The 24425-nt window shown below is 41.8% G+C and overlaps 1 protein-coding gene across 2 annotated transcripts in view; it reads right to left on the bottom strand.

Annotated features, from left to right (window-relative positions):
- Positions 1–24425, bottom strand: part of mcc (MCC regulator of WNT signaling pathway) — a 190064-nt gene that overhangs the window by 153570 nt on the left and 12069 nt on the right. The window contains exon 1 of one of the 2 annotated variants that reach the window (XM_023983949.2): positions 13102–13839. The exons of the other annotated variant lie outside the window; for it this stretch is intronic. Coding sequence (XP_023839717.1) covers positions 13102–13149 — 48 coding nt within the window. The 5' untranslated portion in view covers positions 13150–13839. Of the gene's footprint in view, positions 1–13101; positions 13840–24425 lie in introns of those variants that run through there. 2 annotated transcript variants of the gene reach the window in all.

Here is a 24425-nt window from a genome sequence, read left to right on the forward strand (position 1 = left end):
TATGCTCCCTCTCTCCCATAATGAATTCAGAAATGTAACAACTTCATAAATATGTGACAGGACATTTGAAAGAGACCATCAAGTATACAGAGGGGACCCATAATTAAATATGAGGATAAATAAAATAAAAAAGGTGCCAAAGTAATTCATTCCTACACTGGGTCATTGTTCTGGTTTTCTCTACCTACCAGGAGAAGCTCGTAAATTCTACCTGCAGCCCCTGCTTCTCTCGTGTTTTCAGTTGACGGAGTTAGAAGACCACTTCAGAGGGGCCGGAAATCAAGGTTGCGTACCAACCGGTGGAGGCACAGAGACTACGTCCGTGCAGCCTCCGGGTCCGGTGTGATGTCGTCTCTTCCCTCCCTGCATCGATCGAGTGCCTCGACCGTAGTTTATGATTCTCTACGCTCCACAGTAGTACATCAGCGGCGCAAACGATGACTGAATGATACATTTACAATACTACAGCTGTTAAGTCACTGATAGATCCAGTTTGCTTTCCCTCGCCATAAATTGAAGGTAAAGGGCTTCTAAAACATCTGCCCAGACAATATATGTTTTTTCTAGTTGATGTGAGGGTAGTGAAAAAATAAACGACATGGGAGACGGGCTGTCTTTGATGGTCTAAGTACAGTTCATCTGATAAGGAAGCGTGTGCTTTCCCTGTTTAGGTTCAGAGTATGCGCTCATGCATGCAGGAATGTGATTTTCTGAAGATCAGCGTTGTGTTTGAATTGGCTGGTGGTTCTGGGGAATCTCCTAAGCCCCTGAATATTGCTTTACCAGAGCTGCAGGGTTAGTGACTGAACATTGCTTTACCAGAGCTGCAGGGTTAGTGACTGAACATTGCTTTACCAGAGCTTGGCAGGGTTAGTGACTGAACATTGCTTACAGAGTTGCAGGGTTAGTGACTGAACATCTGCTTTACCAGAGCTGCAGGGTTAGTGACTGAACATTGCTTTACCAGAGCTGCAGGGTTAGTGACTGAACATTGCTTTACCAGAGCTGCAGGGTAAGTCAGGGGAAGAAGTAAAAGTGTCAACACGTTCATGCATAATGTTCTCTCTAGCCCCTGCTCTGTCCCTAAAGAGCTCGAACACACATTGATGGTTACGAAAACTGAACTCTGTCTACTCACTCTCTCTCCACTCTTTCTCCCCAGCTCACCCTATCTCGCCATTGAAATTGGCTGCAGGCAAGGCATGACAAAGTATCCATAGGATTGAAACATACCTACAGGGCCTATAGAAAGTCTACACCTCCTTTGGATTTCTTCTAATTTTATTGTGTTACAAAGTGGGATTAAAATGGATTTGTCATTTGTTGTCAACGATCTACACAAAATACTATTGTCAAAGTGACATTTTTGAAAGATTCATGAAAATTAACACACTAATATGCCTTGATTAGATAAGTCAATACATGTTAGAAACACTTACAGCAATTACAGCTGCGAGTCTTCATGGGTAAGTCACATGATAGGTTTGCACACCTGTATTGTGAAATAATTTACCCATTATTCTTTTCAAAATTCTTCAAACTCTGTCAAAATGTTAGGGATCATGGCTAGACAGCAATAGATTTTCAAGCAGATTTAAGTAAAAATGGTAACCTGGCCACTCAGGAACATTCAATGTTGTCTTGGTAAGCAACTCCAGTGTAGATTTGGCTTTGTTTTTGTAGGTTATTTTCCTGCTGAAACGTGAATTCCTCTCCCAGTGTCTGGTGTAAAGCAGACTGAAGCAGGTTTACCTCTAGGATTTTGCTTGTGCTTAGCTGCATCCTATTTATTTTAAATCCTGAAAAGCTCCCCAGTCTTTGCAGATGTCAAGCATAACCACACCATGATGCAGCCACCACCATGCTTGAAAATAAGGCAATTACTCAGTGATGTGTTGTGTTTAACCCAAACATAAGGCTTTGAATTTAAGCAACATTTTTGCTGTGCTATTTTTTGCAGTATTACTTTAGTGCCTTCAGAAAGTATTCACATCCCTTGACTTTTCACCATTTTGTTGTGTTACAGACTGAATTTAAAAAGGATTACATTTAGATTTTGTGTCACTGCCCTACACAATTAATAAAAAATGTGAAGTTGAAATGTCTTGAGTCATTATTCAACCCCTTTTTTTATGGCAAGCCAAAATAAAGTTCAGGAGTAAAAATGTGCTTAACAATGTGCTTTAACAAGTCATATAATAAGTTGCATGGACTCACTCTGTGTGCAATAATAGTGTTTAACATGAATTTTTACTTTAATGACTACCTCATCTCTGTACCCCACACATACAATTATCTGTAAGGTCCCTCAGTCAAGCAGTGAATTTCAAACACAGAATCAAAACACAAAGACCAGGGAGGTATTCCAATGCCTCGCAAAGAAGGGCACCTATTGGTAGATGGGTTAAAAAAAGCGGACATTGAAAATCCCTTTGAGCATGGTGAAGTTATTCATTACGCTTTGGATGGTGTATCAATCCACCCAGTCACTACAAAGATACAGGCATCCTTCCTAACTTAGCTGCCAGAGAGGAAGGAAACCACACAGGGATTTCATCATGAGGACAATGGTGACTTTAAAACAGTTAGAGTTAATGGCTGTGATAGGAGAAAACTGAGGATGGATCAACATTGTAGTTACTCCACAATACTAACCTAAATGACAGAGTAAACAGACGGAAGCCTGTACAGAATAAAAATATTTTAACACATCCTGTTTGCAATTAGGCACTAAAGTAAAACTGAAAATGTGGCAAAGTGATTCACTTTATGTCCTGAATACAAAGTGTTATGTTTGGGACAAATCCAACATGACATCACTGAGTACCGCTCTTCATATTTTGAAGTATGGTGATGGCTACATCAACATTATGGGTATGCTTGTCATCGGAAAGGACTAGGGAGTTTTTTAGGATTAAAAAAACAGAAAACACAAAGCACAGGAAAAATCCTAGAGAAGAACCTGGTTCAGTCTGCTTTCCAACAGACACTGGGAGACAAATTCATCTTTCAGCAGGATATCATAAAACAACAGCCTAAACCACAAGACCAAATATACATTGGAGTTGCTTACCAAGACGACATTGAATGTTCCTGAGTGGCCTAGTTACAGTTCTGACTTAAATCGGCTTGAAAATATATGGTAAGAGTTGAACATGGCAGTCTACCCTTAACCAACAAACAACCTGACAGAGCTTGAAGAATTTTTGCAAATGTTCTAAAATCCAGGTGTGAAAAGCTCTTAGAGACTTACCCAGAAAGACTCACAGCTGTAATCGCTGCCAAAGGCGATCCTAACGTGTATTGATTCAGGGGTGTGAATAAGTTTGGGGTCACTTAGAAATGTCCTTGTTTTTGAAAGAAAAGCACATTTTTCGTCCATTAAAATAACATCAAATTGATCAGAAATACAGTGTAGACACTGTTAATGTTGTAAATGACTATTGTAGCTGGAAACGGCTGATTTTTTATGGAATATCTACATAGGCGTACAGAGGCCCATTATCAGCAACCATCACTCCTGTGTTCCAATGGCACGTTGTGTTAGCTAATCCAAGTTTCATTTTAAAAGACTAATTGATCATTAGAAAACCCTTTTGCAATTATTTTAGCACAGCTGAAACGGTTGTCCTGATTAAATAAGCAATAAAACTGGCCTTCTTTAGACTAGTTGAGTATCTGGAGCATCAGCATGTGTGGGTTCGATTACAGGCTCAAAATGGCCAGAAACAAAGTCCTTTCTTCTGAAACTCGGCAGTCTATTCTTGTTCTGAGAAATTAAGGCTATTCCATGCGAGAAATTGCCAAGAAACTGAAGATCTCGTACAACGCTGTGTACTACTCCCTTCACAGAACAGCGCAAACTGGCGCTAACCAGAATAGAAAGAGGAGTGGGAGGCCCCGGTGCACAACTGAGCAAGAGGACAAGTACATTAGAGTGTCTAGTTTGAGAAACAGATGCCTCACAAGTCCTCAACTGGCAGTTTCATTAAATAGTACCCGCAAAACACCAGTCTCAACGTCAATAGAGAAGAGGCGACTCCGGGATGCTGGCCTTCTAGACAGAGTTGCAAAGAAAATGCCACATCTCAGACTGGACAATAAAAAGAAAAGATGAACTCTGTAGTTCTGTTCAGGTCTACACGACAAGTCACCAGATACCGGACAACTACGAAGAAGGACAACAGGAGAAGATTTGTTGGAACCATTTCGGACAATCAGAGCATTACAAGCGTGCCGTGAAAGGGCCCAAACCCCTTTCCATGGTGGCCCCGTTCACCGAGAGACCCCCGGCGAACCCAGGCATTTCACGTAAATACATTCATGATTTCTTTCTCAAACGGGCGGCAGTTCATGTGCAAAGTATATGGTTACTGCAGGTGAGAGTAGTTTATGAATGTGGCAATGTTAAGTGTCTCTTTCCCTCTCTCCATCTCTTCTTTAACAAGCATCCATGTTGTTGTCATTCCCGCTAGGGACCTGTTTTCAGCGTATTAAGTCTCCAGTCAATAACTGGTGCAGTGTGTATGTTTATCCTGTGTTCCCATTTAATTAGCTAGTAAATAAAGAATTGAACTTATTTGTGTAGTATAAGTAAGGCTCGGGTTTATGCAGATGCAAGGAGGTTACGACTGTTAAGAATGATGATATGATACAAGGTTATGATTAATAAGTTGACTGTTTATAGATGTGATAGGTAACGGCCTTTTAGAGTTTAAGTCGGGAGATGGTAACTCTTTAAAGAACCGGTCTCGTGGTGCCCCAGATCCTAATGAGTTAATTAATACATGATTAATTTAAAATCGGGTAACAATCAAACATAGTTAGTTAATTAGATAAATCACAGGGTTAATGTAAAGGTCAAGTCACGACACAACAAAATATGGAATAAGTCAAGGGGTATGAATACTTTCTGAAGGCACTGTTTGCATGATTTGGAATATTTGTATTCTTCTTTTCACTCTGTCATTTAGGTCATTATTGTGGATATATTACAATGTTGTTGCTCCATCCTCGGTTTTCTCCCATCACAGCCATTGAACTCTGTAGCTGTTTTAAAATCCCCTTAATAAGACTAGGGGGCAGTATTTTCGTTTTTGGCTAAAAAAAACGTACCCATTTGAAACTGCCTATTTCTCAGCCCCCGAAACTAGAATATGCATATAATTGTCAGATTAGGATAGAAAACAACCTTTTTCTATGGCTCCCCTAAGGTGTCAACAGTCATTAGACAAAGTTTCAGGCTTTTATTTTGAAAAATGAGCGTGAAAGATCACATTGCGTAAGTGGATAGGTGGGGCCTCTCAGAGTGAGTTGTGCGCAACAGAGAACGGCGGCCATTGTTTCTCCCGGTCAGATTGAAAAAACAACACTCCCGGTTGAAATATTATCGAATATATATTTGAAAAACATCCTGAGGATTGATTATAAAAAACGTTTGACATGTTTCTGTGAACATTATGGATATTATTTGGCATTTTCGTATGCGTTTGTGACCGCTCTTTCCGGTGGATTTCGGAGCATAACGCACCAAACGAACGGAGGTATTTGGATATAAAAGTAATATTTATCGAACAAAAAGAACATTTGTTGTGTAACTGGGAGTCTCGTGAGTGGAACCCCCCGAAGATTATCAAAGGTAAGCGATTAATTTGATTGCGTTTCTTACTTCGTGACCAAGCTAACCAAGCTAATATAAGGCTAAGCTAATGTAGCATAGAAAGCTACACTCACAAAAGCTTGGATTTCTTTCGCTGTAAAATATATTTTCAAAATCTGACACGATAGGTGGATTAACAACAAGCTAAGCTGTGTTTTGGTATATTTCACTTGTGATTGCATGATTATAAATATTTTTAGTAATATTATTTGACTGTGGCCCTATGCTATGCAGCGTTGCTGATGACAATTATCCCAGATCCGGGATGGGTGGTTGAGAAAGGTTAAGCAGTTTCTTTCCTGTCCTGCAGCTCTGTTCAGAAGGATGACTGCATCTTTGATGTGTCTGGGTGGTTTAATACATCATCCACAGCACAATTATAACTTGACCATGCAGAAAGATATATTCAATGTCTGTCATCTATCAATCAATGCCCTTGCTGAGGCTTTCAAAAAGCTCCCTGGTCTTTGTAGTTGAATCTGTGCTTGAAAGTCAATACTTGACTGAGGGACCTTGTTGTATGGGGAACAGAGGAAGGGGAAGTCATTCAGAAATCATGTCAACCCCTATTATTTCACACAGAGTGAGTCCATATAACTTATTATGTGGTTTGTTAAGCCACATTTGATTTCTGAACTAATTTAGGCTTGCCTAAACATAGGGGATGAATACTTATGCACCGACTATATTTGAGTTATTTCATCTTTATTCATTTGTAAACATCTGTAGAATTACTTTTCACTTTTAACATGATGGTGTATTTTGTGTAGATCAATGAAAAAATTATATTTCAATCCCATTTTGTAACGCAACAAAATGTGAAAAAAGTTCAAGGGGGTGTAGAATTTCTATAGGCACTGTATATAGTCCCTATACAGGGATCTGGATATCTGCCATATGCTCCCTACATCTGTTTCCTCCAGGCAGCCCTCCCTGGACAGCCAAGATGGAATACCTCAACCTCTCTTAAGGTCACTCTCACTCTACTCTATACAGCGCCACTCTGCGTTTATTTGGCGGATGCTGCCCACTCCCTAGACGTTTATTTCGGAAGTTCTAGTCTGGCCAGAAAATTAAACGCTCTCAGTCAGACACAATGTCATAATTTTGACCGTGACTGTTGGGCTAGAATAGTCAGGTTAGAATAGACAATAAAACACTACTGCAAAGCCCTCTTTGAGCAAAATGTGACCAAAAAAGCTGATTGGTTCCGAAAACTGAAACTATGCAAAATTCCTGCAGCTTTTCAAACAATTCTTTATTCATAATCCATTCTACAACTGATTAATAACCAATCATTTCAACGACCAAAATCTGATCAAATCTACACTATCCACTACAAATCTAACTCAAAGTGATACTGGACACCTCTATTAAGATGACAGGACACAGCAGTGTTGAGGAGACAGCTTGCCACAACCCCCTCAGTTAGACCACAAACCCCTTATCCCAAATTTAACTAATGTGGACAGGGCCGGATCCAGGCATAAGTGGTCGCTTAGGGCCCCCAGACGCTTATTATTATTTTTAAAAATGTAATGTTGGAACTCAGTCGGGGTCTCAACTAACTGTTGAGAGTTAAAATATTTTAATACAAAAGGTGCAATTTCTAAATGTGTTTGTGCATCAGCAGTTTTTCTCTAGTTATGTTAGTCACTGACAGTCACTCAATTAGCCAGGTCAGCTATATTTTTTAGATTGGTAAGTTAGTCTAGCCAGCTATCTAAACTTGTAGTAATCATGGCCGTCAATCTCATTAGATATCATTAACATGGCAAAAGAAATGGCAAAATGTGAAGAATTGCCCAAAATTAGCTTTAAACCGCAAAATAAATCTCTGCACCCCATGGCAAAATGGGTAGAATTGCAGTAAAACTGCAGATTTGTTTTATTTTATCTTTATTTAACCAGGTAAGCCAGTTGAGAACAAGTTCTCATTTACAACTGCGACCTGGCCAAGATAAAGCAAAGCAGTGTGACACAAACAACACAGAGTTACACATGGAATAAACAAACGTACAGTCAATAATACAATAGAAAAGTCTATATACAGTGTGTGCAAATGAAGTAAGATTAGGAAGGTAAGGCAATAAATAGGCAGTTACTAGTTAATATACACTGTAGTGATAGATGTGCAGAAAATGAATGTGCAAGTAGAGATACTGGGGTGCAAAGGAGCAAAATAAAAATTATATATATATATATAAATTAAATAAATAACAACATGGGGATAAGGTAGTTGGATGGGCTATTTATCAGATGGGCTATGTACAGGTGCAATGATCTGTAAGCTGCTCTGATAGATGTTGTTTAAAGTTAGTGAGGGAGATATGAGTCTCCAGCTTCAGTGATTTTTGCAATTCGTTCCAGTCATTGGCAGCAGAGAACTGTAAGGCAAGGCGGCCAAAGTAGGAATTGGCTTTGGGGGTGATCAGTGAAATATACCTGCTGGAGTGCGTGCTACGGGTGGGTGCTGCTATGGTGACCAGTGAGCTGAGATATGGTGGGGCTTTACCTAGCAAGGACTTATAGATGACCTGGAGCCAGTGGGTTTGGCGCCGAATATGAAGCAGGGCCAGCCAACGAGAGCATACAGGTCGCAGTGGTGGGTAGTATATGGGGCTTTGGTAACGAAACGGGTGGCACTGTGATAGACTGCATCCAATTTGCTGAGTAGAGTGTTGGACGCTATTTTGTAAATGACATCGCCGAAGTCAAGGATCGGTAGGAAAGTCAGTTTTACGAGGGTATGTTTGGCAGCATGAGTAAAGGATGCTTTGTTGCGAAATAGGAAGCCGATTCTAGATTTAATTTTGGATTGGAGATGCTTAATATGAGTCTGGAAGTTGAGTTTACAGTCTAACCAGACACGTAGGTATTTGTAGTTGTCCACATATTCTAAGTTAGAACCGTCCAGAGTAGTGATGCTAGGCGGGCGGGCAGGTGCGGGCAGCAATCGGTTGAAGAGCATGCATTTAGCTCTTTCAGAACATCAACTATCTGGATTTGGGTGAAGGAGAAATGGGGGGACTTGGGCAAGTTGCTGTGGGGGGTGCAGAGCTGTTGACCGGGGTAGGGGTAGCCAGGTGTAAAGCAAGGCCAGCCATATAAAAATGCTTACATGCTTAAATGCTTACAAAATGGATTACCTTCTCTCTCTGCCCCATGGCAAAATGAGTAGAATTTCCGGATTTTTAAATAAAATTGCTAACCTTCTCTCTGCCCCATGGCAAAACATGTAGAATTGCAGAAAGCTTGCTTTAGAACCGCAATATTTTCTCTACTCCCCATAGCAAAATGTGACCGGCCGGCTCGATTCGGTCCTACATAGCAAAATTTGAAATGCTGTTTTTTTTTTTTTTTTTTTTACATGGGATTAAAGTAAAGACTAAGACCAAAAAAAAAGGGTATATCATATACTGCAGTTGAGAAACAATGGGAATGTTGTAGCAAAAATACACTTTATCTAGTCCTTGGCCTATTTCCTAATCTGACTTTGGTGCAGGTCATGTTGTGTTTCACATTCACACATTTATAATTAGATGATTCTTACCCAGAAACACTTGTCTAAATTGATGGGCCATGTGAAAGAAATGCTATAAACAACCCCTCAGCCACATCTAGCTAAGTGGATGGGTCACTATAGTCTAGACATGTACACATGTTCATGAAATACAATAAATAGATGACCGTAATCAGCCCCAGACACACCTGGCAAATTTGATGGAGTCTTTTGTTTAGACATGTAGCTTGCTAGCTAGCTAGCTAAACAATGAACCTAATGGTGTTTTCAAAACAATTGGGAACTTGGAAAAATACAAGGTCAAATCATGATGTCAGTGATCGGAAAGTCAGAGCTCTAGAAAGAGGCACGAGTTCCCGTGTTCAAATCCAAGTTGGATGACCGTTCAAAAATAGTTTTCCCAGTCGGAGCTCGTTTTTACCAGAGTTCCCAGTTGTCTTAAATGCGCTGAAGTCGGATATTTTCGAGTTCCCAGTTGTTTTGAATGCAGCAATATTCCCAACCCATACTACTAGCAATACAATCTCATTGTCATAGCTAGCCACCAGGCATTAATCTGCAGGTAGCTAAAGCTAACCAACTAGGCTCAATATTAGCTAGCTAGCTGGTTCAATTAACATGTTTTTACCTAAATCTGGGAGTTCCTTATCGTGTAATTCATTTTCAGAGTCAGAATTCCACAATCGTTCTTAGCAACACTTTTGCAATTCTCCATGACATCTTTCAAAAAAGCAGCGGTTGAAAGGATTACCTACACATACTGAGTAGCTCATGTTATAGACAGAAGCAAGCTACATGGCAGACCAATCTGAACTCATTTCTCGGCATGTCCAGCCCCTCATTATCTCAGCCAATCATGGCTAGCGGGAAGGTTCCTGTCTTTTTCCATGGCTAAACCAACTAGGCTTGTAATTAGAGGTCGACCGATTATGATATTTCAACGCCGATACTGATTATTGGAGGACCAAAAAAGCCGATACCGATTAATCTGACAATTTATTTATTTATTTGTAATAATGACAATTACAACAATACTGAATGAACACTTATTTTAACTTAATATAATACATCAATAAAATCAATTTAGCCTCAAATAAATAATGAAACATGTTCAATTTGGTTAAAATAATGCAAAAACAAAGTGTTGGAGAAGAAAGTAAAAGTGCAATATGTGCCATGTAAAAAAGCTAACGTTTAAGTTCCTTGCTCAGAACATGAGAACATATGAAAGCTGGTGGTTCCTTTAAACATGAGTCTTCAATATTCCCAGGTAAGAAGTTATAGGTTGTAGTTATTATAGGTATAGGATTATTTCTCTCTATACCATTTGTATTTCATATACCTTTGACTATTGGATGTTCTTATAGGCACTTTAGTATTGCCAGTGTAACAATATAGCTTCCGTCCCTCTCCTCGCCCCTACCTGGGCTCGAACCAGGAACACATCGACAACAGTCACCCTCGAAGCATCGTTACCCATTGCTCCACAAAAGCTGCGGCCCTTGCAGAGCAAGGGGAACAACTACTTCAAGGTCTCAGAGCGAGTGACGTCACCGATTGAAACGCTATTAGCACGCACCACCGCTAACTAGCTAGCCATTTCAGATTGGTTACACCAGCCTAATCTCGGGAGTTGATAGGCTTGAAGTCATAAACAGCTCAATGCTTGAAGCACAGCGAAGAGCTGCTGGCAAACACACAAAGGTGCTGTTTGAATGAATGCTTACGAGCCTGCTGCTGCCTACCACCGCTCGGTAAGACTGCTCTATCAAATATCAAATCATAGACTTAATTATAACATAATAACACACAGAAATACGAGCCTTAGGTCATTAATATGGTCAAATCCGGAAACTATCATTTCGGAAACAAAACGTTTATTCTTTCAGTGAAATACGGAACCGTTCCATATTTTATCTAACATCCCTAAGGCATCCCTAAGGCTAAATATTTCTGTTACATTGCACAACCTTCAATGTTATGTCATAATTATGTACAATTCTGGCAAATGAATTACGGTCTTTGTTAGGAAGAAATGGTCTTCACACAGTTCGCAACAAGCCAGGCTGCCCAAACTGCTGCATATACCCTGACTGCTTGCACGGAACGCAAGAGAAGTGACACAATTTCCCTCGTTAAAAGAAATTCATGTTAGCAGGCAATATTAACTAAATACGCAGGTTTAAAAATATATAATTGTGTATTGATTTTAAGAAAGGCATTGATGTTTATGGTTAGGTACACATTGGTGCAACGACAGTGCTTTTTTCGAGAATGCGCTTGTTAAATCATCACCCGTTTGGCGAAGTAGGCTGTGATTCGATGAGAAATTAATAGGCACCGCATCGATTATATGCAACGCAGGACAAGCTAGATAAACTAGTAATATCATCAACCATGTGTAGTTAACTAGTGATTATGTTAAGATTGATTGTTTTTTATAAGATAAGTTTAATGCTAGCTAGCAACTTACCTTGGCTTCTTGCTGCACTCACGTAACAGGTAGTCAGCCTGCCACTCAGGCTCCTCGTGGAGTGCAATGTAATCGGCCACAATCGGTGTCCAAAAATGCCGTTTACCGATTGTTATGAAAACTTGAAATCGGCCCTAATTAATCGGCCATTCTGATTAATCGGTCGACCTCTACTCGTAATTTAACTATTTAATTTGTATTTACAGATGGCATACAAGTTTGTTATTAAGGCACATGAAAGGCCACATTTCCGAAGGCATTTCTGCCAGAAAACACATTTTGATTAAAAAATGTATGTTTGCGTTCAAATGCCTCTCCTGTGAAGTAGTGGGGTGCGACATACGCCTAGTTTCCTGAAACGAGTCACAAATATGTAGAATTTAAGGAAATGTAGTTTAAAACTGTAATGTAATCTCCTCTGTCAAGAGGGGGCCCACTAAAATGCTTTGCCAGTGAGGTAGGGGTGCCTTCCAATCAAACCTTGCTTGCTTAGGGCCCCCAAAAGGCTAGGGCTGGCCCTGCATGTAGAGACATGGAGACTTAGGGGCCCTGGGCCACTTGAGCAACTCAACAATGCACCTCTACACAGAGCCTCACTTCCTGTGTCTTCAGAAACAGATGGCCATTGTGACTCTCTGGGAGATTTAACCGTTCTCATCTGTGGACGATGTGAGGGTAGAAGGGAAAGGGGCCATGAAGACCTTGAAACTGAAAGAAACACTTCTGTAGAAGAGCTTACACTAACAGTCGGAGCTTGCTTACTATCCCTCTCAAAAGCCCTTGGAAAACAAACAGCTTGTTTTACAGAGTCAGAAGGACAGAGACAGAGAAAAAGAGGGAGAGTGCTGATTTGGTAGCTATCTGGTCTTCTATTTTCACTGTGGGAGCGTAACATACCTGAGGCACTTCGCCTACATTTTCCTACCCCTTCTCGCTCTCCTCCTCCCCTTTGAGAGGTATTTCGCCTGAACCTAACTCTCTCCCACCTGGATTTAATATGCTGCAAGCAGGGGGGGACTGCGGGGGAGAGAGAAAGGGGTAGAGGACTAGCCCAGATGAGTCTGAGCCATGAGCTGGAGGGGCACAAGTGTTTACAGAGGGACGAAAGACAGACAGCTCTGACTGAAACATTCCAGAAATGACAGCCAACTCGCTTGGGTTATAAGAAAGGAGTCCTACTTCTTGGCCAAACCTTGAAATAACCTAGAAATGGGTGACAAGAAGATTTCACAGAAACCCTAACGACACAAGTCACCACTTCCAAACCAAACCTTTAAGACAAAGTAAGAGAAAACTCAGCTCCAACCCTTTTCAAATTAACAGCTACCTCTTACACAGTGGACCTGAAAGACCTGAGGCAAGCCTACAAGCAAGACATTAGACAGTTTTGATGTGGCCAGTAGACAGTTTTGATGTGGCCACTTGTACAGAAATGTGCAGTCTTACCTCGCCCCCTTCGATCCCCAATTTTCCGACTGTTCCGGAAGAGTTCATGATTTCCCCAAACTCTCAAAAGATATTAAGATTCCAGAGCTCTCTCTCCCGACAGAAATGCGACGAAAGAAAAACGCAGTCCCTTAGTCCCTTGTCTTCAGCTGCATGTAGTCTCCAGTGCCGCTGGCTGCTGTGGCCAACCACCTTCATTCAGAAAAATCCCACACTGTGATCAGAGTGAACACACGCACGCACACACGCACAAACCAAAGGTGGAGGTAAATACACATACACAAACTCGCTCACATTCAGAAGTGCACAGTCACACACACCGGCACATGTTCCATGATCCGTTATCAGTTAAGTCATTAGCGCTCCTGCTGCCCCTCAGGAGAACCGTTCCCGAGTGTATCCAAGGAAAACTGATGGAGTCTCTCTTGGCTGGCTCGCCTTTTCCCTGCTGCTCCCCCGTCATCTCCACGCGCTGCCGCCACCCGGGGCCAGGCTCAGTGCGTCTGTGTGTGTGTAGCGGGCAGCGTTCCCCAGTGTGTTATTGTCTCTGCTGCTCGACTGCCTGTCGGATACCAGTCTACCAGCAGTTGTTCCTCCTTATCCCCCTCTCCCCTTGTTCTCTCCACCTCCTCTCTTCGATACGGATTCAAGTTTTAGCAGCACCCCCCTCTCATTCCTTCAGTCGGTCTGTGCCACTCCCAGACCTCTCTCTCTGAAACTCAGACAAGCACTCACACCAAAGAGTGCCGCGGCACTAATGGTATGTTCAACAGAGTGCATGCTCTCTCCCTCTCTCCCTCCCTCCCTGAGCTCTAGAAATGGCAGCGTTCCAGAACTTTCCCTCATCTCCACTCTTGGAGGCTGTTAAAGCAATTAAAGTGCACTTCTGGCATTGTGGCTCCTCTCGTAGACTTAATTATAGTGTGTAGGGTGCGCTAATAGACCAGTTCATTAGCAGCCCATTCAGGCCTCATTAAATATGAACAGATTGGAGCACTTTATTAATATATTGATGACTGGTGTTTAGCGCAACCAGTAATGAATATTTGACTACATGGATCAACGCAATATTTGTTAGCCGATAAGACTAACTAATTCAGATAGGTTAGATTATGTTGGTAATGGGAAAGGCAGTCACATAAGGATTTGAAAAAACAGGTAGTACGACCACCTCTTGCTCGGCACTTTGAATGGAACATAGAATAAACTGCTCCCCCTATTGATATTGGTTCTATTTTTTGTGATATGACAAGTTGAGATGTGACCGGAAGCCACATTAGGGGAACGACAAGGTGTCAAGGAGACTACATAGCAGAGTAGCACACACACACACACACACACACACACACACACACACACACACACACACAAAGATGTGGATGGACACAACAACACAAGCAGCTATTTCAGACATGCTCACACAACATGCACAAACACAACACGCACACACAAACTCGGCAAAAAGAAACGTCCCCTTTTCAGGACCCTGTCTTTCAAAGATAATTCGTAAAAATCCAAATAACTTTACGGATCTTCATTGTAAAGGGTTTAAACACTGTTTCCCATGCCTGTTCAATGAACCATGAACAATTAATGAACATGCAACTGTGGAACGGTCGTTAAGACACTAACAACTTACAGACGGTAGGCAATTAAGGTCACAGTTATGAAACTTAGGACACTAAAGATGCCTTTCTACTGACTCTGAAAAACGCCAAAAGAAAGATGTCCAGGGTCCCTGCTCATCTGCGCGAATGTGCCTTAGGCATGTTGCAAGGCGGCTTGAGGATTGCAGATGTGGCCAGGGCAATAAATTGCAATGTCCGTACTGTGAGACGCCTAAGACAGCGCTACAGGGAGACAGGACAGACAGCTGATTGTCCTCACAGTGGCAGACCACGTGTAACAACACCTGCACAGGATCGGTACATCCGAACATCACACGTGCGGGACAGGTACAGGATGGCAAAAACAACTGCCCGAGTTACACCAGGAATGCACAATCCCTCCATTAGTGCTCAGACTGTCTGCAATAGGCTGAGAGAGGCTGGAAGGCAGGTCCTCACCAGACATCACCGGCAACAACGTCGCCTATGGGCACAAACCCACCGTCGCTGGACCAGACAGGACTGGCAAAAAGTGCTCTTCACTGACGAGTCGCAGTTTTGTCTCACCAGGGGTGATGGTTGGATTCGCGTTTATCGTCGAAGGAATGAGCGTTACACCAAGACCTGTACTCTGGAGCGGGATCGATTTGGAGGTGGAGGGTCCGTCATGGTCTGGGGCGGTATGTCACAGCATCATCGGACTGAGCTTGTTGTCATTGCAGGCAATCTCAATGCTGTGCGTTACAGGGAGGACATCCTCCTCCCTCATGTGGTACCCTTCCTGCAGGCTCATCCTGACATGACCTTCCAGCATGACAATGCCACCAGCCATACTGCTCATTCTGTGCTTGACAGGAATGTCAGTGTTCTGCCATGGCCAGCGAAGAGCCCGGATCTCAATCCCATTGAGCACGTCTGGGACCTGTTGGATCGGAGGGCGAGAGCTAGGGCCATTCCCCCCAGAAATGTCCGGGAACTTGCAGGTGCCTTGGTGAAAGAGTGGGGTAACATCTCACAGAAAGAACTGGCAAATCTGGTGCAGTCCATGAGGAGGAGATGCACTGCAGCTGGTGGCCACACCAGATACTGACTGTTACTTTGATTTTGACCCCCCCTTTCTTCAGGTACACATTATTAAATTTCTGTTAGTCACATGTCTGTAGAACTTGTTCAGTTCATGTCTCAGTTGGTGAATCTTGTTTATGTTCATACAAATATTTACACAGTTTTCTGAAAATAAGCACAATTGACAGTGAGAGGACGTTTCTTTTTTTGCTGAGTTTAGAAGGGGTGTTTTAGCGCATGGGTGATCCTGACCTTTAAGCTCAGCTACAAATCATGCTGCTCCCCAAGCTGGACACTGCTCATCAGAATGCAAACACACAAAGAGCAGAATAAAGAGGGGAAATGCACACAGTCGGGCACCTGCTGGCATATGCCCCTAATTAGAAGTCTGCCTTACTTGCTATGCAAATTGGAACATGTAAACTCACAAATGCCCTGACCACTGAATTCACATTCAATAGTAAGGCTTCAAGGCAAGTGAGTCGCAATACTTCAACCTACCACCCTATAGCCCAAGGCTCACCCTAGCTTCATCCAAAATTAATATTTTATTGTAAATGTAATTAATTCCCACCCTAATGTCTTCTCTCATCCATTTCACTAGGGGGTAAAAAAAGAACTATATTAAAAGAACTGTGCTGAAACAAGTTCAACTACCATTCCTAGTTGATATTCTAAGAGAACAATATTACAATACATTTAAAAGAATTCTAACAGCAGGAGACAGTTGAGAAGATGAGAGCCGTAGCAGGAGACAAAAAGTTGAACATTTTCTGACTCTGCACTCGGAGTAGTATATCAGAGGTGCTGCTGGGCTACGTTTAGACAGAACTGCTCTGGCCTTGCAAAAACACCGGCATGCATCATTTATGAAGCTGGACGTACGGTACATTGGGAGCTGGTTCACTTTCTAATTGAGTGACTCAAAGAAATGGAATGGAGCAGGAAGTCTAGTCTGTCTCCCTCTCTCCCTGACCAGTGAAAATTAAATGAGAACAATGATATGGAGAATAGACCCCTTCTTTACTCAAGAGTTTTCTTTTTTCGAAGAGGTTTTCTAGGCAGATAGAAAAGTAATTAGATAGCAAGATAAAAAATAATTTGGCTGTTACTAGTAGTGGAAGAAAGCTCAAATAACCATCACTACACAACAGAGAAATAAAATCTCCCAGATCAATGTAAAGTAATACAGCAGGGCATATATGTACACATATCATACTGCTATAGAGTGAAATACAGATGAATATAAAACAACATAGGCCTCAATAGAAAGTGATTCTCCAAACAGACTAAAATGAGAGGCATCCCTGAAGATCGATGGCATGTTTCCCATCAAATCCACACAGCAGTCTAAAACGTCCAACATCCTCACCCACATAGATATCCAAGTCCCAACAGTTACCCTTTGCAGTGGTCTCTGGTCTCTAGCTACGTCCACTCCAACCTGGCAAATCAGCTCTAGGCTATAGGGCCGGCACGGCCTAAAGCGACTTTCCCCACAGAAATACCACCCATCTCTTTCATCCTCCTGCTCAGCCTTACTTACCTCATCACCAACATACAGTCCTCTCAACAGCCCTCCAACATCAACATGTTAGTCCAAAAGAGCTATATAAAAAGACAAGCTAGGCTAACACATTACGGCTAACACCTTGTTAGCGACCAACACAGAGCTTGGAAGACAGTGACTGTGCATTGCAGTGGTGCTGGCTGGGAGGATGTATCGGGAGACTCGATTATGCTTTTCTGGGGGAGACTTTTCCAAGGGGGAGAGAAAAGAGGAGTGGCACAGGGAAAGGGACAGTGTCAGTGCCACAGTGAAACTCCAACTTGAATGTGTGTGAAATCAAATCTGCTGCGGGGCAGATAGCGACAGAGCTATCCTAGCTAGCACACAGAGGGGCTATGTATTGAGGGCATATATAGCAGCTAGCCTAGCACACAGGGGGGCTATGGGTTTAGCGCTAGCCAGAGTTACAGACGCTAATCCAAACAGTGGCAGCTAGCCCCCAAAGAGGGAGGACTGGCTCACGGCCAGCCTGGTGGCCAGCCTCTCTACCTGCGGAGTGAAAGGCCTTTAATCACATTGCCTGATCTATAGAAAAACAACTCCAACCAAAGCAGGAAATAGGCATAATACTGTTATAAGACTGACATAACACCTGTCACAACTGGTTATGACATCCTCAACTGGTCACAACGATTAATTGTGCGATTTTGACCAGCAGGTTAGGCACAAATTGGGCGGGGCTAAGTCTGTGGAATGCGGCATGGAGAGAGAGAGAGAGGACTCAAGTAGCGAAATAAACTATAAAAATGTACGTTACACACGGCTATCACATTTAACAAACCAAACATTCAATTACCGTTATAGAAAGTAAAGTACAAACCCAAAATTGTCCATGCATCAATACCGGTATATCATAAATACGGTTTACCGCACAGCCCTAAGGCCCATTGTCGTGCCATTAATTCGCAGCCATACCCTCATGTTTCAGCATGGTAATGCTTGGCGCCATGTCGCAAGGACCTGTACACAATTCCTGGAAGCTGAAAATGTCCCAGTTCTTCCATGGCCTGAATACTCACCAGACATGTCACCCATTGAGCATGTTTGGGATACTCTGGATTGACTTGTACAACAGTGTGTTCGTTCCCACCAATATCCAGCAACTTCGCAGAGCCATTGAAGAGGAGTGAGACAACATTCCACAATCAACAGCCTGATCAACTTTATGCGAAGGAGATGTGTCGCGCTGCATGAGGCAAATGGTGGTCACACCAGACACTGACTAGTTTTCTGATCCACGCCCCTACCTTTTTTTTGTATCTGTCACCAACAGATGCATATCTGTAATCCCAGTCATGTGAAATCCCTAGATTAGAGCCTAATGAATATACTTAAATTGACTGATTTCCTTATATGAACTGTAACTCAGTAAAAGCGTTGAAATTGTTGCATGTTGCGTTTATATTTTTGTTCAGTGTATATTGGTGCCATTTAGCAGCCTGTGTGTGTCTAGATTCATACTGGTTAAGCTATGTAGAAACCTAGGCTATGCTCTTTCGGTTAGGCTCTTTGGAGCATGGTAATAAAATGGGGGAAGCAGGCTTTGTAAGACCAGGAGCCAAACTAGCTCGCAACTTACAAGACACAGGTCATGAACCAAGGCTGGTGTGGTAAAGGGATAGCCTGCTGTGTGTAAGTGTTGTGTGTACCTCCAGAGGCAGGAGAAGAAACAGAAGGCTCTGGATGCACATTCCTTTTCTGGATCTCTCCCTTGGTGACTGCGTGTACATCGTCCTCCTCTACCTACCACTCTTCCTCCCATTCCTCTCTATGTCTTCCATGAACATGTGGTGCGACCGCTCGGCTGCGTCTACATCCTCTCAGCAGGACTGCTTCCTCCTTTCCTCTCTTCTCTCATCCTCTTCCTCCAAACATTACTCACTTCTCTTCCTCTGGTGAAACACTGTTCCCTCATAAGCTACTGCAATATCGAAGAGAGCGACATGTGCTGGCTCGTTTTGTCAAAAATAAATTTCTTCCTCCCAAAATCCATCAGATACTGCATGCATCTGTTAACCTTTTTACAGTCATGGGAATTGGCCTATATCAACTGGGCTAAATTGAAATGTTTCTTACAGAAGAAATATGAAAACATATGCATAACCATGTTAGCAATTGAAAGGGAACATTTTAGAGATTATGGGTAAATGATTAGACCAAAGGTGAGGACACAACAGTGGACCTGACACAAGACTGAATCCAAACATTACACTGTTGATGTGATGTTCATTTTACATGTACTGTACTTTCGCAGCATTTGTTTATAACGAAATGTGAACATACTCTGGATACAATTAGTAACATGATAAGAGTATTCCTGGAGAATGTGGGGTAGGTGCATCATAAGAGAACAAAATGACAAGGGTTTGAGTGAGAGGACTAACTGGTGTCTTCAATTGGCCTCACACACCTCTCCAAAAGTGTGCACAGTTCCTACGTAATTTCAGTGCACTTTTATGACTCAAAGAAGTCTTCAACTCTTGTAGTTGTTTTGTTCGCAATCCAAAAAAAGTCCATTATAAATCGCAATCTGGGTCAGATCATAATTTTGGTGCACATAGAAAGGAGTTATGAGTGCATACAAGAGCGTGTTCCATGGCAAATGTTCTTCACAATAGACAAACAGGCACATTGTGTTCAGAACAACCCAGGGTCTGATTTAATCTTGTAACTGTACGTCACACATAGTGATCAGAAACGTTGACACTGTATATGACAGTTTAACCTTTTACAGTAGTTTTATGATATGGAAATGTGAAGTCCACATTTGGACTCACAGGTGTTTGGTTTGCTTGTATGACATCAAAGCTGTAATTATTATAATCCTCAATGTCTCATTTTTCAAAATACACAGGAGTCCTCTTAATTTACAAGATTTCCCTCACTCAGACAACAAAACTGTCACGTTCCTGACCTTGTTTTCCTTTTGTATAGTTGTGTTTAGTGGGTCAGGACGTGAGCTGGGTGGGCAGTCTGTGTTTGTTCTATGTTAAGTGTCATTGTTAATTGACCTTGTATGGTTCTCAATCAGAGGCAGGTGTTTGACGTTTCCTTTGATTGAGAACCATATATAGGTAGGTTGTTTCACATTGTTTGTTGTGGGTGGTTGTCTCCTGTGTCCGTATATGTTACCACACGGGACTGTATCGTTTGTTTGTAGTCTGTACCTGTTCGTGCGTTCTTCGTTATATGTAAGTTCACATGTTTTAGGTCAGTCTACGTCGTTTGTTATTTTGTTAATTATCAAGTGTTATTTCGTGTTTTGTCGTTTGTTTAAATAAATCATTATGTCAACATTTCACGCTGCGCTTTGGTCCAATCTCTCACCTAAAGACGACCGTTACAAAAACATTTGCAAAAGATGCCCAATTAGCAGGAGAGATGGAGGCAACGTCTTGTCGTGCACGGTGCTCAAGTTCAGAATGTCTCTTAGTCAAAACCTGTGACGTGCAGAGCCAGAGCGCTGACGTCATGTATAACATGTTACTGTACAACCAGTGTTTATCAGTGCCCAAATCTGCCATTTTCAACCCATATACAGGTACGAGTGTAAAGGGCTAATTAACAGATATTGATTTAGCTTTTTGTTGTCTTGAAAATAGGCTATCTATTAGGACTACTTTGCTCTATTTTGGGGCTTGGCTGAGAACCTGGTGTCATATCATAGGGGGATTTCATACTGAGACACCAGATGGAGAACAGTAGTGAGAAAGATACAGCCAGCTCTGCACTTCTGCTACGGACAAAACCTCACCATCCACACCAGTGGATATATTACACATGCTGAAAAAGAAACTGCTATATAGGTCAATATAGGCTACTGTATGTGGCATGGAATCAAGATCATACAAAAGTCTCTACAAAACACTAGTGTAAAGAGACATCTCTGACTATGGATAGCCTAGATCAGCCCGTATGGTTGCAACTTGTGGCATTAGCTTACCATACATCATGTTGTAAAGTAGTAGAGCATCATTACAGCACAGCATTACAGAGCCAACATCTCTTTCCAAACCTATTTCAGTGTTTGTAGAGTTAATATTGAATCATGTGTTAATGCATTGACCACACTATGAGATTGAAACCCCAAGCCAACTCTGGTAACAACCGTTAAATAGATAAAACATTTATCTCACTTTCCAAGGTCAATAATCAAGTGTCAAGTCATCAACCATTTGACTCGAGGAATCTTGATTTCCGAGGCCAAACTCTGGTTGCATAAAGATAAAGTGAACTACTTGAGCATTCAGAAAACTACCATCGACCAAGGTAAACGTGGCTGAATGCAGTGGGTCATCGGATGAGAGCTCTTAGGATAATGAGCCTGATAATGAGATGGCAATAAACTGTGTGTCGGTGTGTGTGTCAGGCATGAATCATGGGTGTGATCAGAGGGTAATCCAGCAGTGCTGATGAGATCACACTTAACCACACAACACACACAACACACACACACACCACACACACACCACACACACACACACACACACACACACACACACACACACACACACACACACACACACACACACACACACACACACACACACACACACACACACACACACACACACACACACTAGGCATGATCACGCCTGCACTCACAGAGAACATGTACAATGCCTTCAGAAAGTATTGACACCCCTTGACTTTTTCCACATTTTCTTGTGCTACAGTCTGAATTTTAAATGGATTCAATAATTATTTTGGTCACTGGCCTACACACAATACCCCATAATGTCAAAGTGGAACTATGTTTTCAGAAATGTTTACAAATTAATAAAAAAATGAAAGGCTGAAATGTTCCTGACTGGCTGAGTTACAGTTTTGACTAAAATCTACTTGAAAATCTATGTCAAGACCTGAAAATGGTTGTCTAGCAATAAACAACAACCAATTTGACAGCTTGAATATTTTTTTTTTTTTATAAATGGGCAAATGTTACACAATCCAGGTGTGCAAAGCTGTTAAGCCTTGTTCACACTGCAGGCTTTAATGCTCACTCAGTTTGGTTTTTCAAATCCGTTTTGGAATACTGACTGTCCAAACAGCAAGTTACAAGTGACCAAATCGGATGTGTGTACAGACAGCACTGCTAAAATTTGCTGACATGGCTACGGTAGTTGTCATAGTAACAATGGGTGTGTGCCAGGCCTGGAATTTCATGTTGGCCTTCAAGAGGTGCCCAATCTGCCAGGACACCAAGGCCATCTGCTTGGGCACCAGAGCCATTAACCAAAATAGCCAATGAAATTGATTTGAAAATCGAAAAAAGAGTAGCTATTCTGTTAAGAAATAAAAGTGTATGTAAATGTACATAAATAATTAGGCTAGTGTAGGTGATAGCCTGTGCATATTTGTTACAGCCTGTCATGTCTCCAGAACAATGCTGACATGAGGGAGGTGCTTGAAAATGTAGCCAAACTCTAAATAGACTTATAATTACATTCACATATATGTTGGAAATATGTTGGAAAAGCATTCCAGGTTAAGCTGGTTGAGAGAATGCCAAGAGTGTGCAAAGCTGTTATCAAGGCAAGGGTGGCTACTTTGAAGAATCTCAAATATATTTTGATTTGTTGAACACTTCTTTGGTTACTACATGATTCCATGTGTTATTTTATAGTTTGTCTTCACTAGTAATGTAGAAAATAGTAAAAAGTGACTGGTACTGCATATATACACATACATACATTTAGGCTAAACGCCAGTCATCTTTGACCAATATAATGTAGGATCATGATTAATATCTAAAGGCTTGATTCTGTCGACATACTTGAGGCACTGGTGGAGAAAGGCCACTGCCTGTTGTGCACTGCAACATCACACACCTCACAAGTGGAGGCAGTCAATATTTTTAAACTATTAAACCATAAACATAATTGTTTAAAACCTGGATGTTTTTTTGTCATTTTATGAGGAGCCAATCATGTGACAGGCATTGGCTAATTAAGCAATAAGGCCCGAGGGGGTGTGGTATATTGCCAATATACCGCGACTAAGGGCTGTTCTTAGGCAAGATGCAACACGGAGTGCTTTGGACACAGCCCTTAGCCGTGGTATATTGGCAATATACCATAAACCCCCCGAGGTGCCTTACTGCTATTAAAAACTCTTTACAAACGTAATTAGAACAGTATAAAGTAATTTTTGGTCATACACGTGGTATATGGTCTGATATACCATGGCTTTCAGCCAATCAGCAGCTTTCAGGGCTTGAACCACCCAGTTTTTAATAATAATTTAGATATCTGAGAGAGCGATATGAGTGAGAAGCGCTTTGGAGTAAGGTGATTGGCAGCCGTTAGAAGAGAATTATTATGTGCCGAGGGGACAACGGCCACTTTGGCTGCAAAGCATGGATTTTTTTTCTGGTGTATTACGGCCACACATGTGGGCATCGACTCTGTTGTCACTGCCGCCTGTAAATTCGAGTCCTGGTGTGTGCAGTGTTGTAGACTGACTGGTGGTGGTGCACGTGCTTCTTATCATTCAGAAGTTATGTAGCAAGCTATGGTGACAATGCCTGCCATGGAAGTTTCCCAGTTGCTTTGAATGTTCAAATTCAAAGCCTCAAACGATAAGATGATCCAACTTTCAAAATGAGTCCTTTTTGGCTAACCTCAGCAGTCAACTAGCTAGCTAGCCGTTTAGCTTTCTAGCACATTAACTAATTTGCTTGTAAACGATTAACAAGCTAGTTAGCTACCACAAGTTCTTGTCAAAACTGTCAACAGAGTAGCTAGCAAGCAACAAGATATGCCAAATAACAGTATAAAAACCACTTGAGGGGAAATAAATCATATTTGACTGTTCAGACAAGACGCATGGCAAGGAATCAGATTTGTACGTGGCTTGAAATATCTGATTCCATGTGCTTTTTGGCTGTTCAGACTGCAGGACAAAATAACCGATTTTAATCAGATATGCAAATAAATAAAACTGCCAATGTGAACAAGGCTTTAGAGACATACCCAGAAAGACAAATCGCTGTAATCACTGCCAAAAGTGCTTCTACAAGGTATTGAATCAGGGGGGTATGTAAATTATATATTTCTGTATTTCATTTTCAATACATTTGC

Source organism: Salvelinus sp. IW2-2015, linkage group LG4q.1:29 (assembly GCF_002910315.2).
Source record: "Salvelinus sp. IW2-2015 linkage group LG4q.1:29, ASM291031v2, whole genome shotgun sequence".
In the NCBI taxonomy this organism is placed as follows: Eukaryota; Metazoa; Chordata; class Actinopteri; order Salmoniformes; family Salmonidae; genus Salvelinus; species Salvelinus sp. IW2-2015.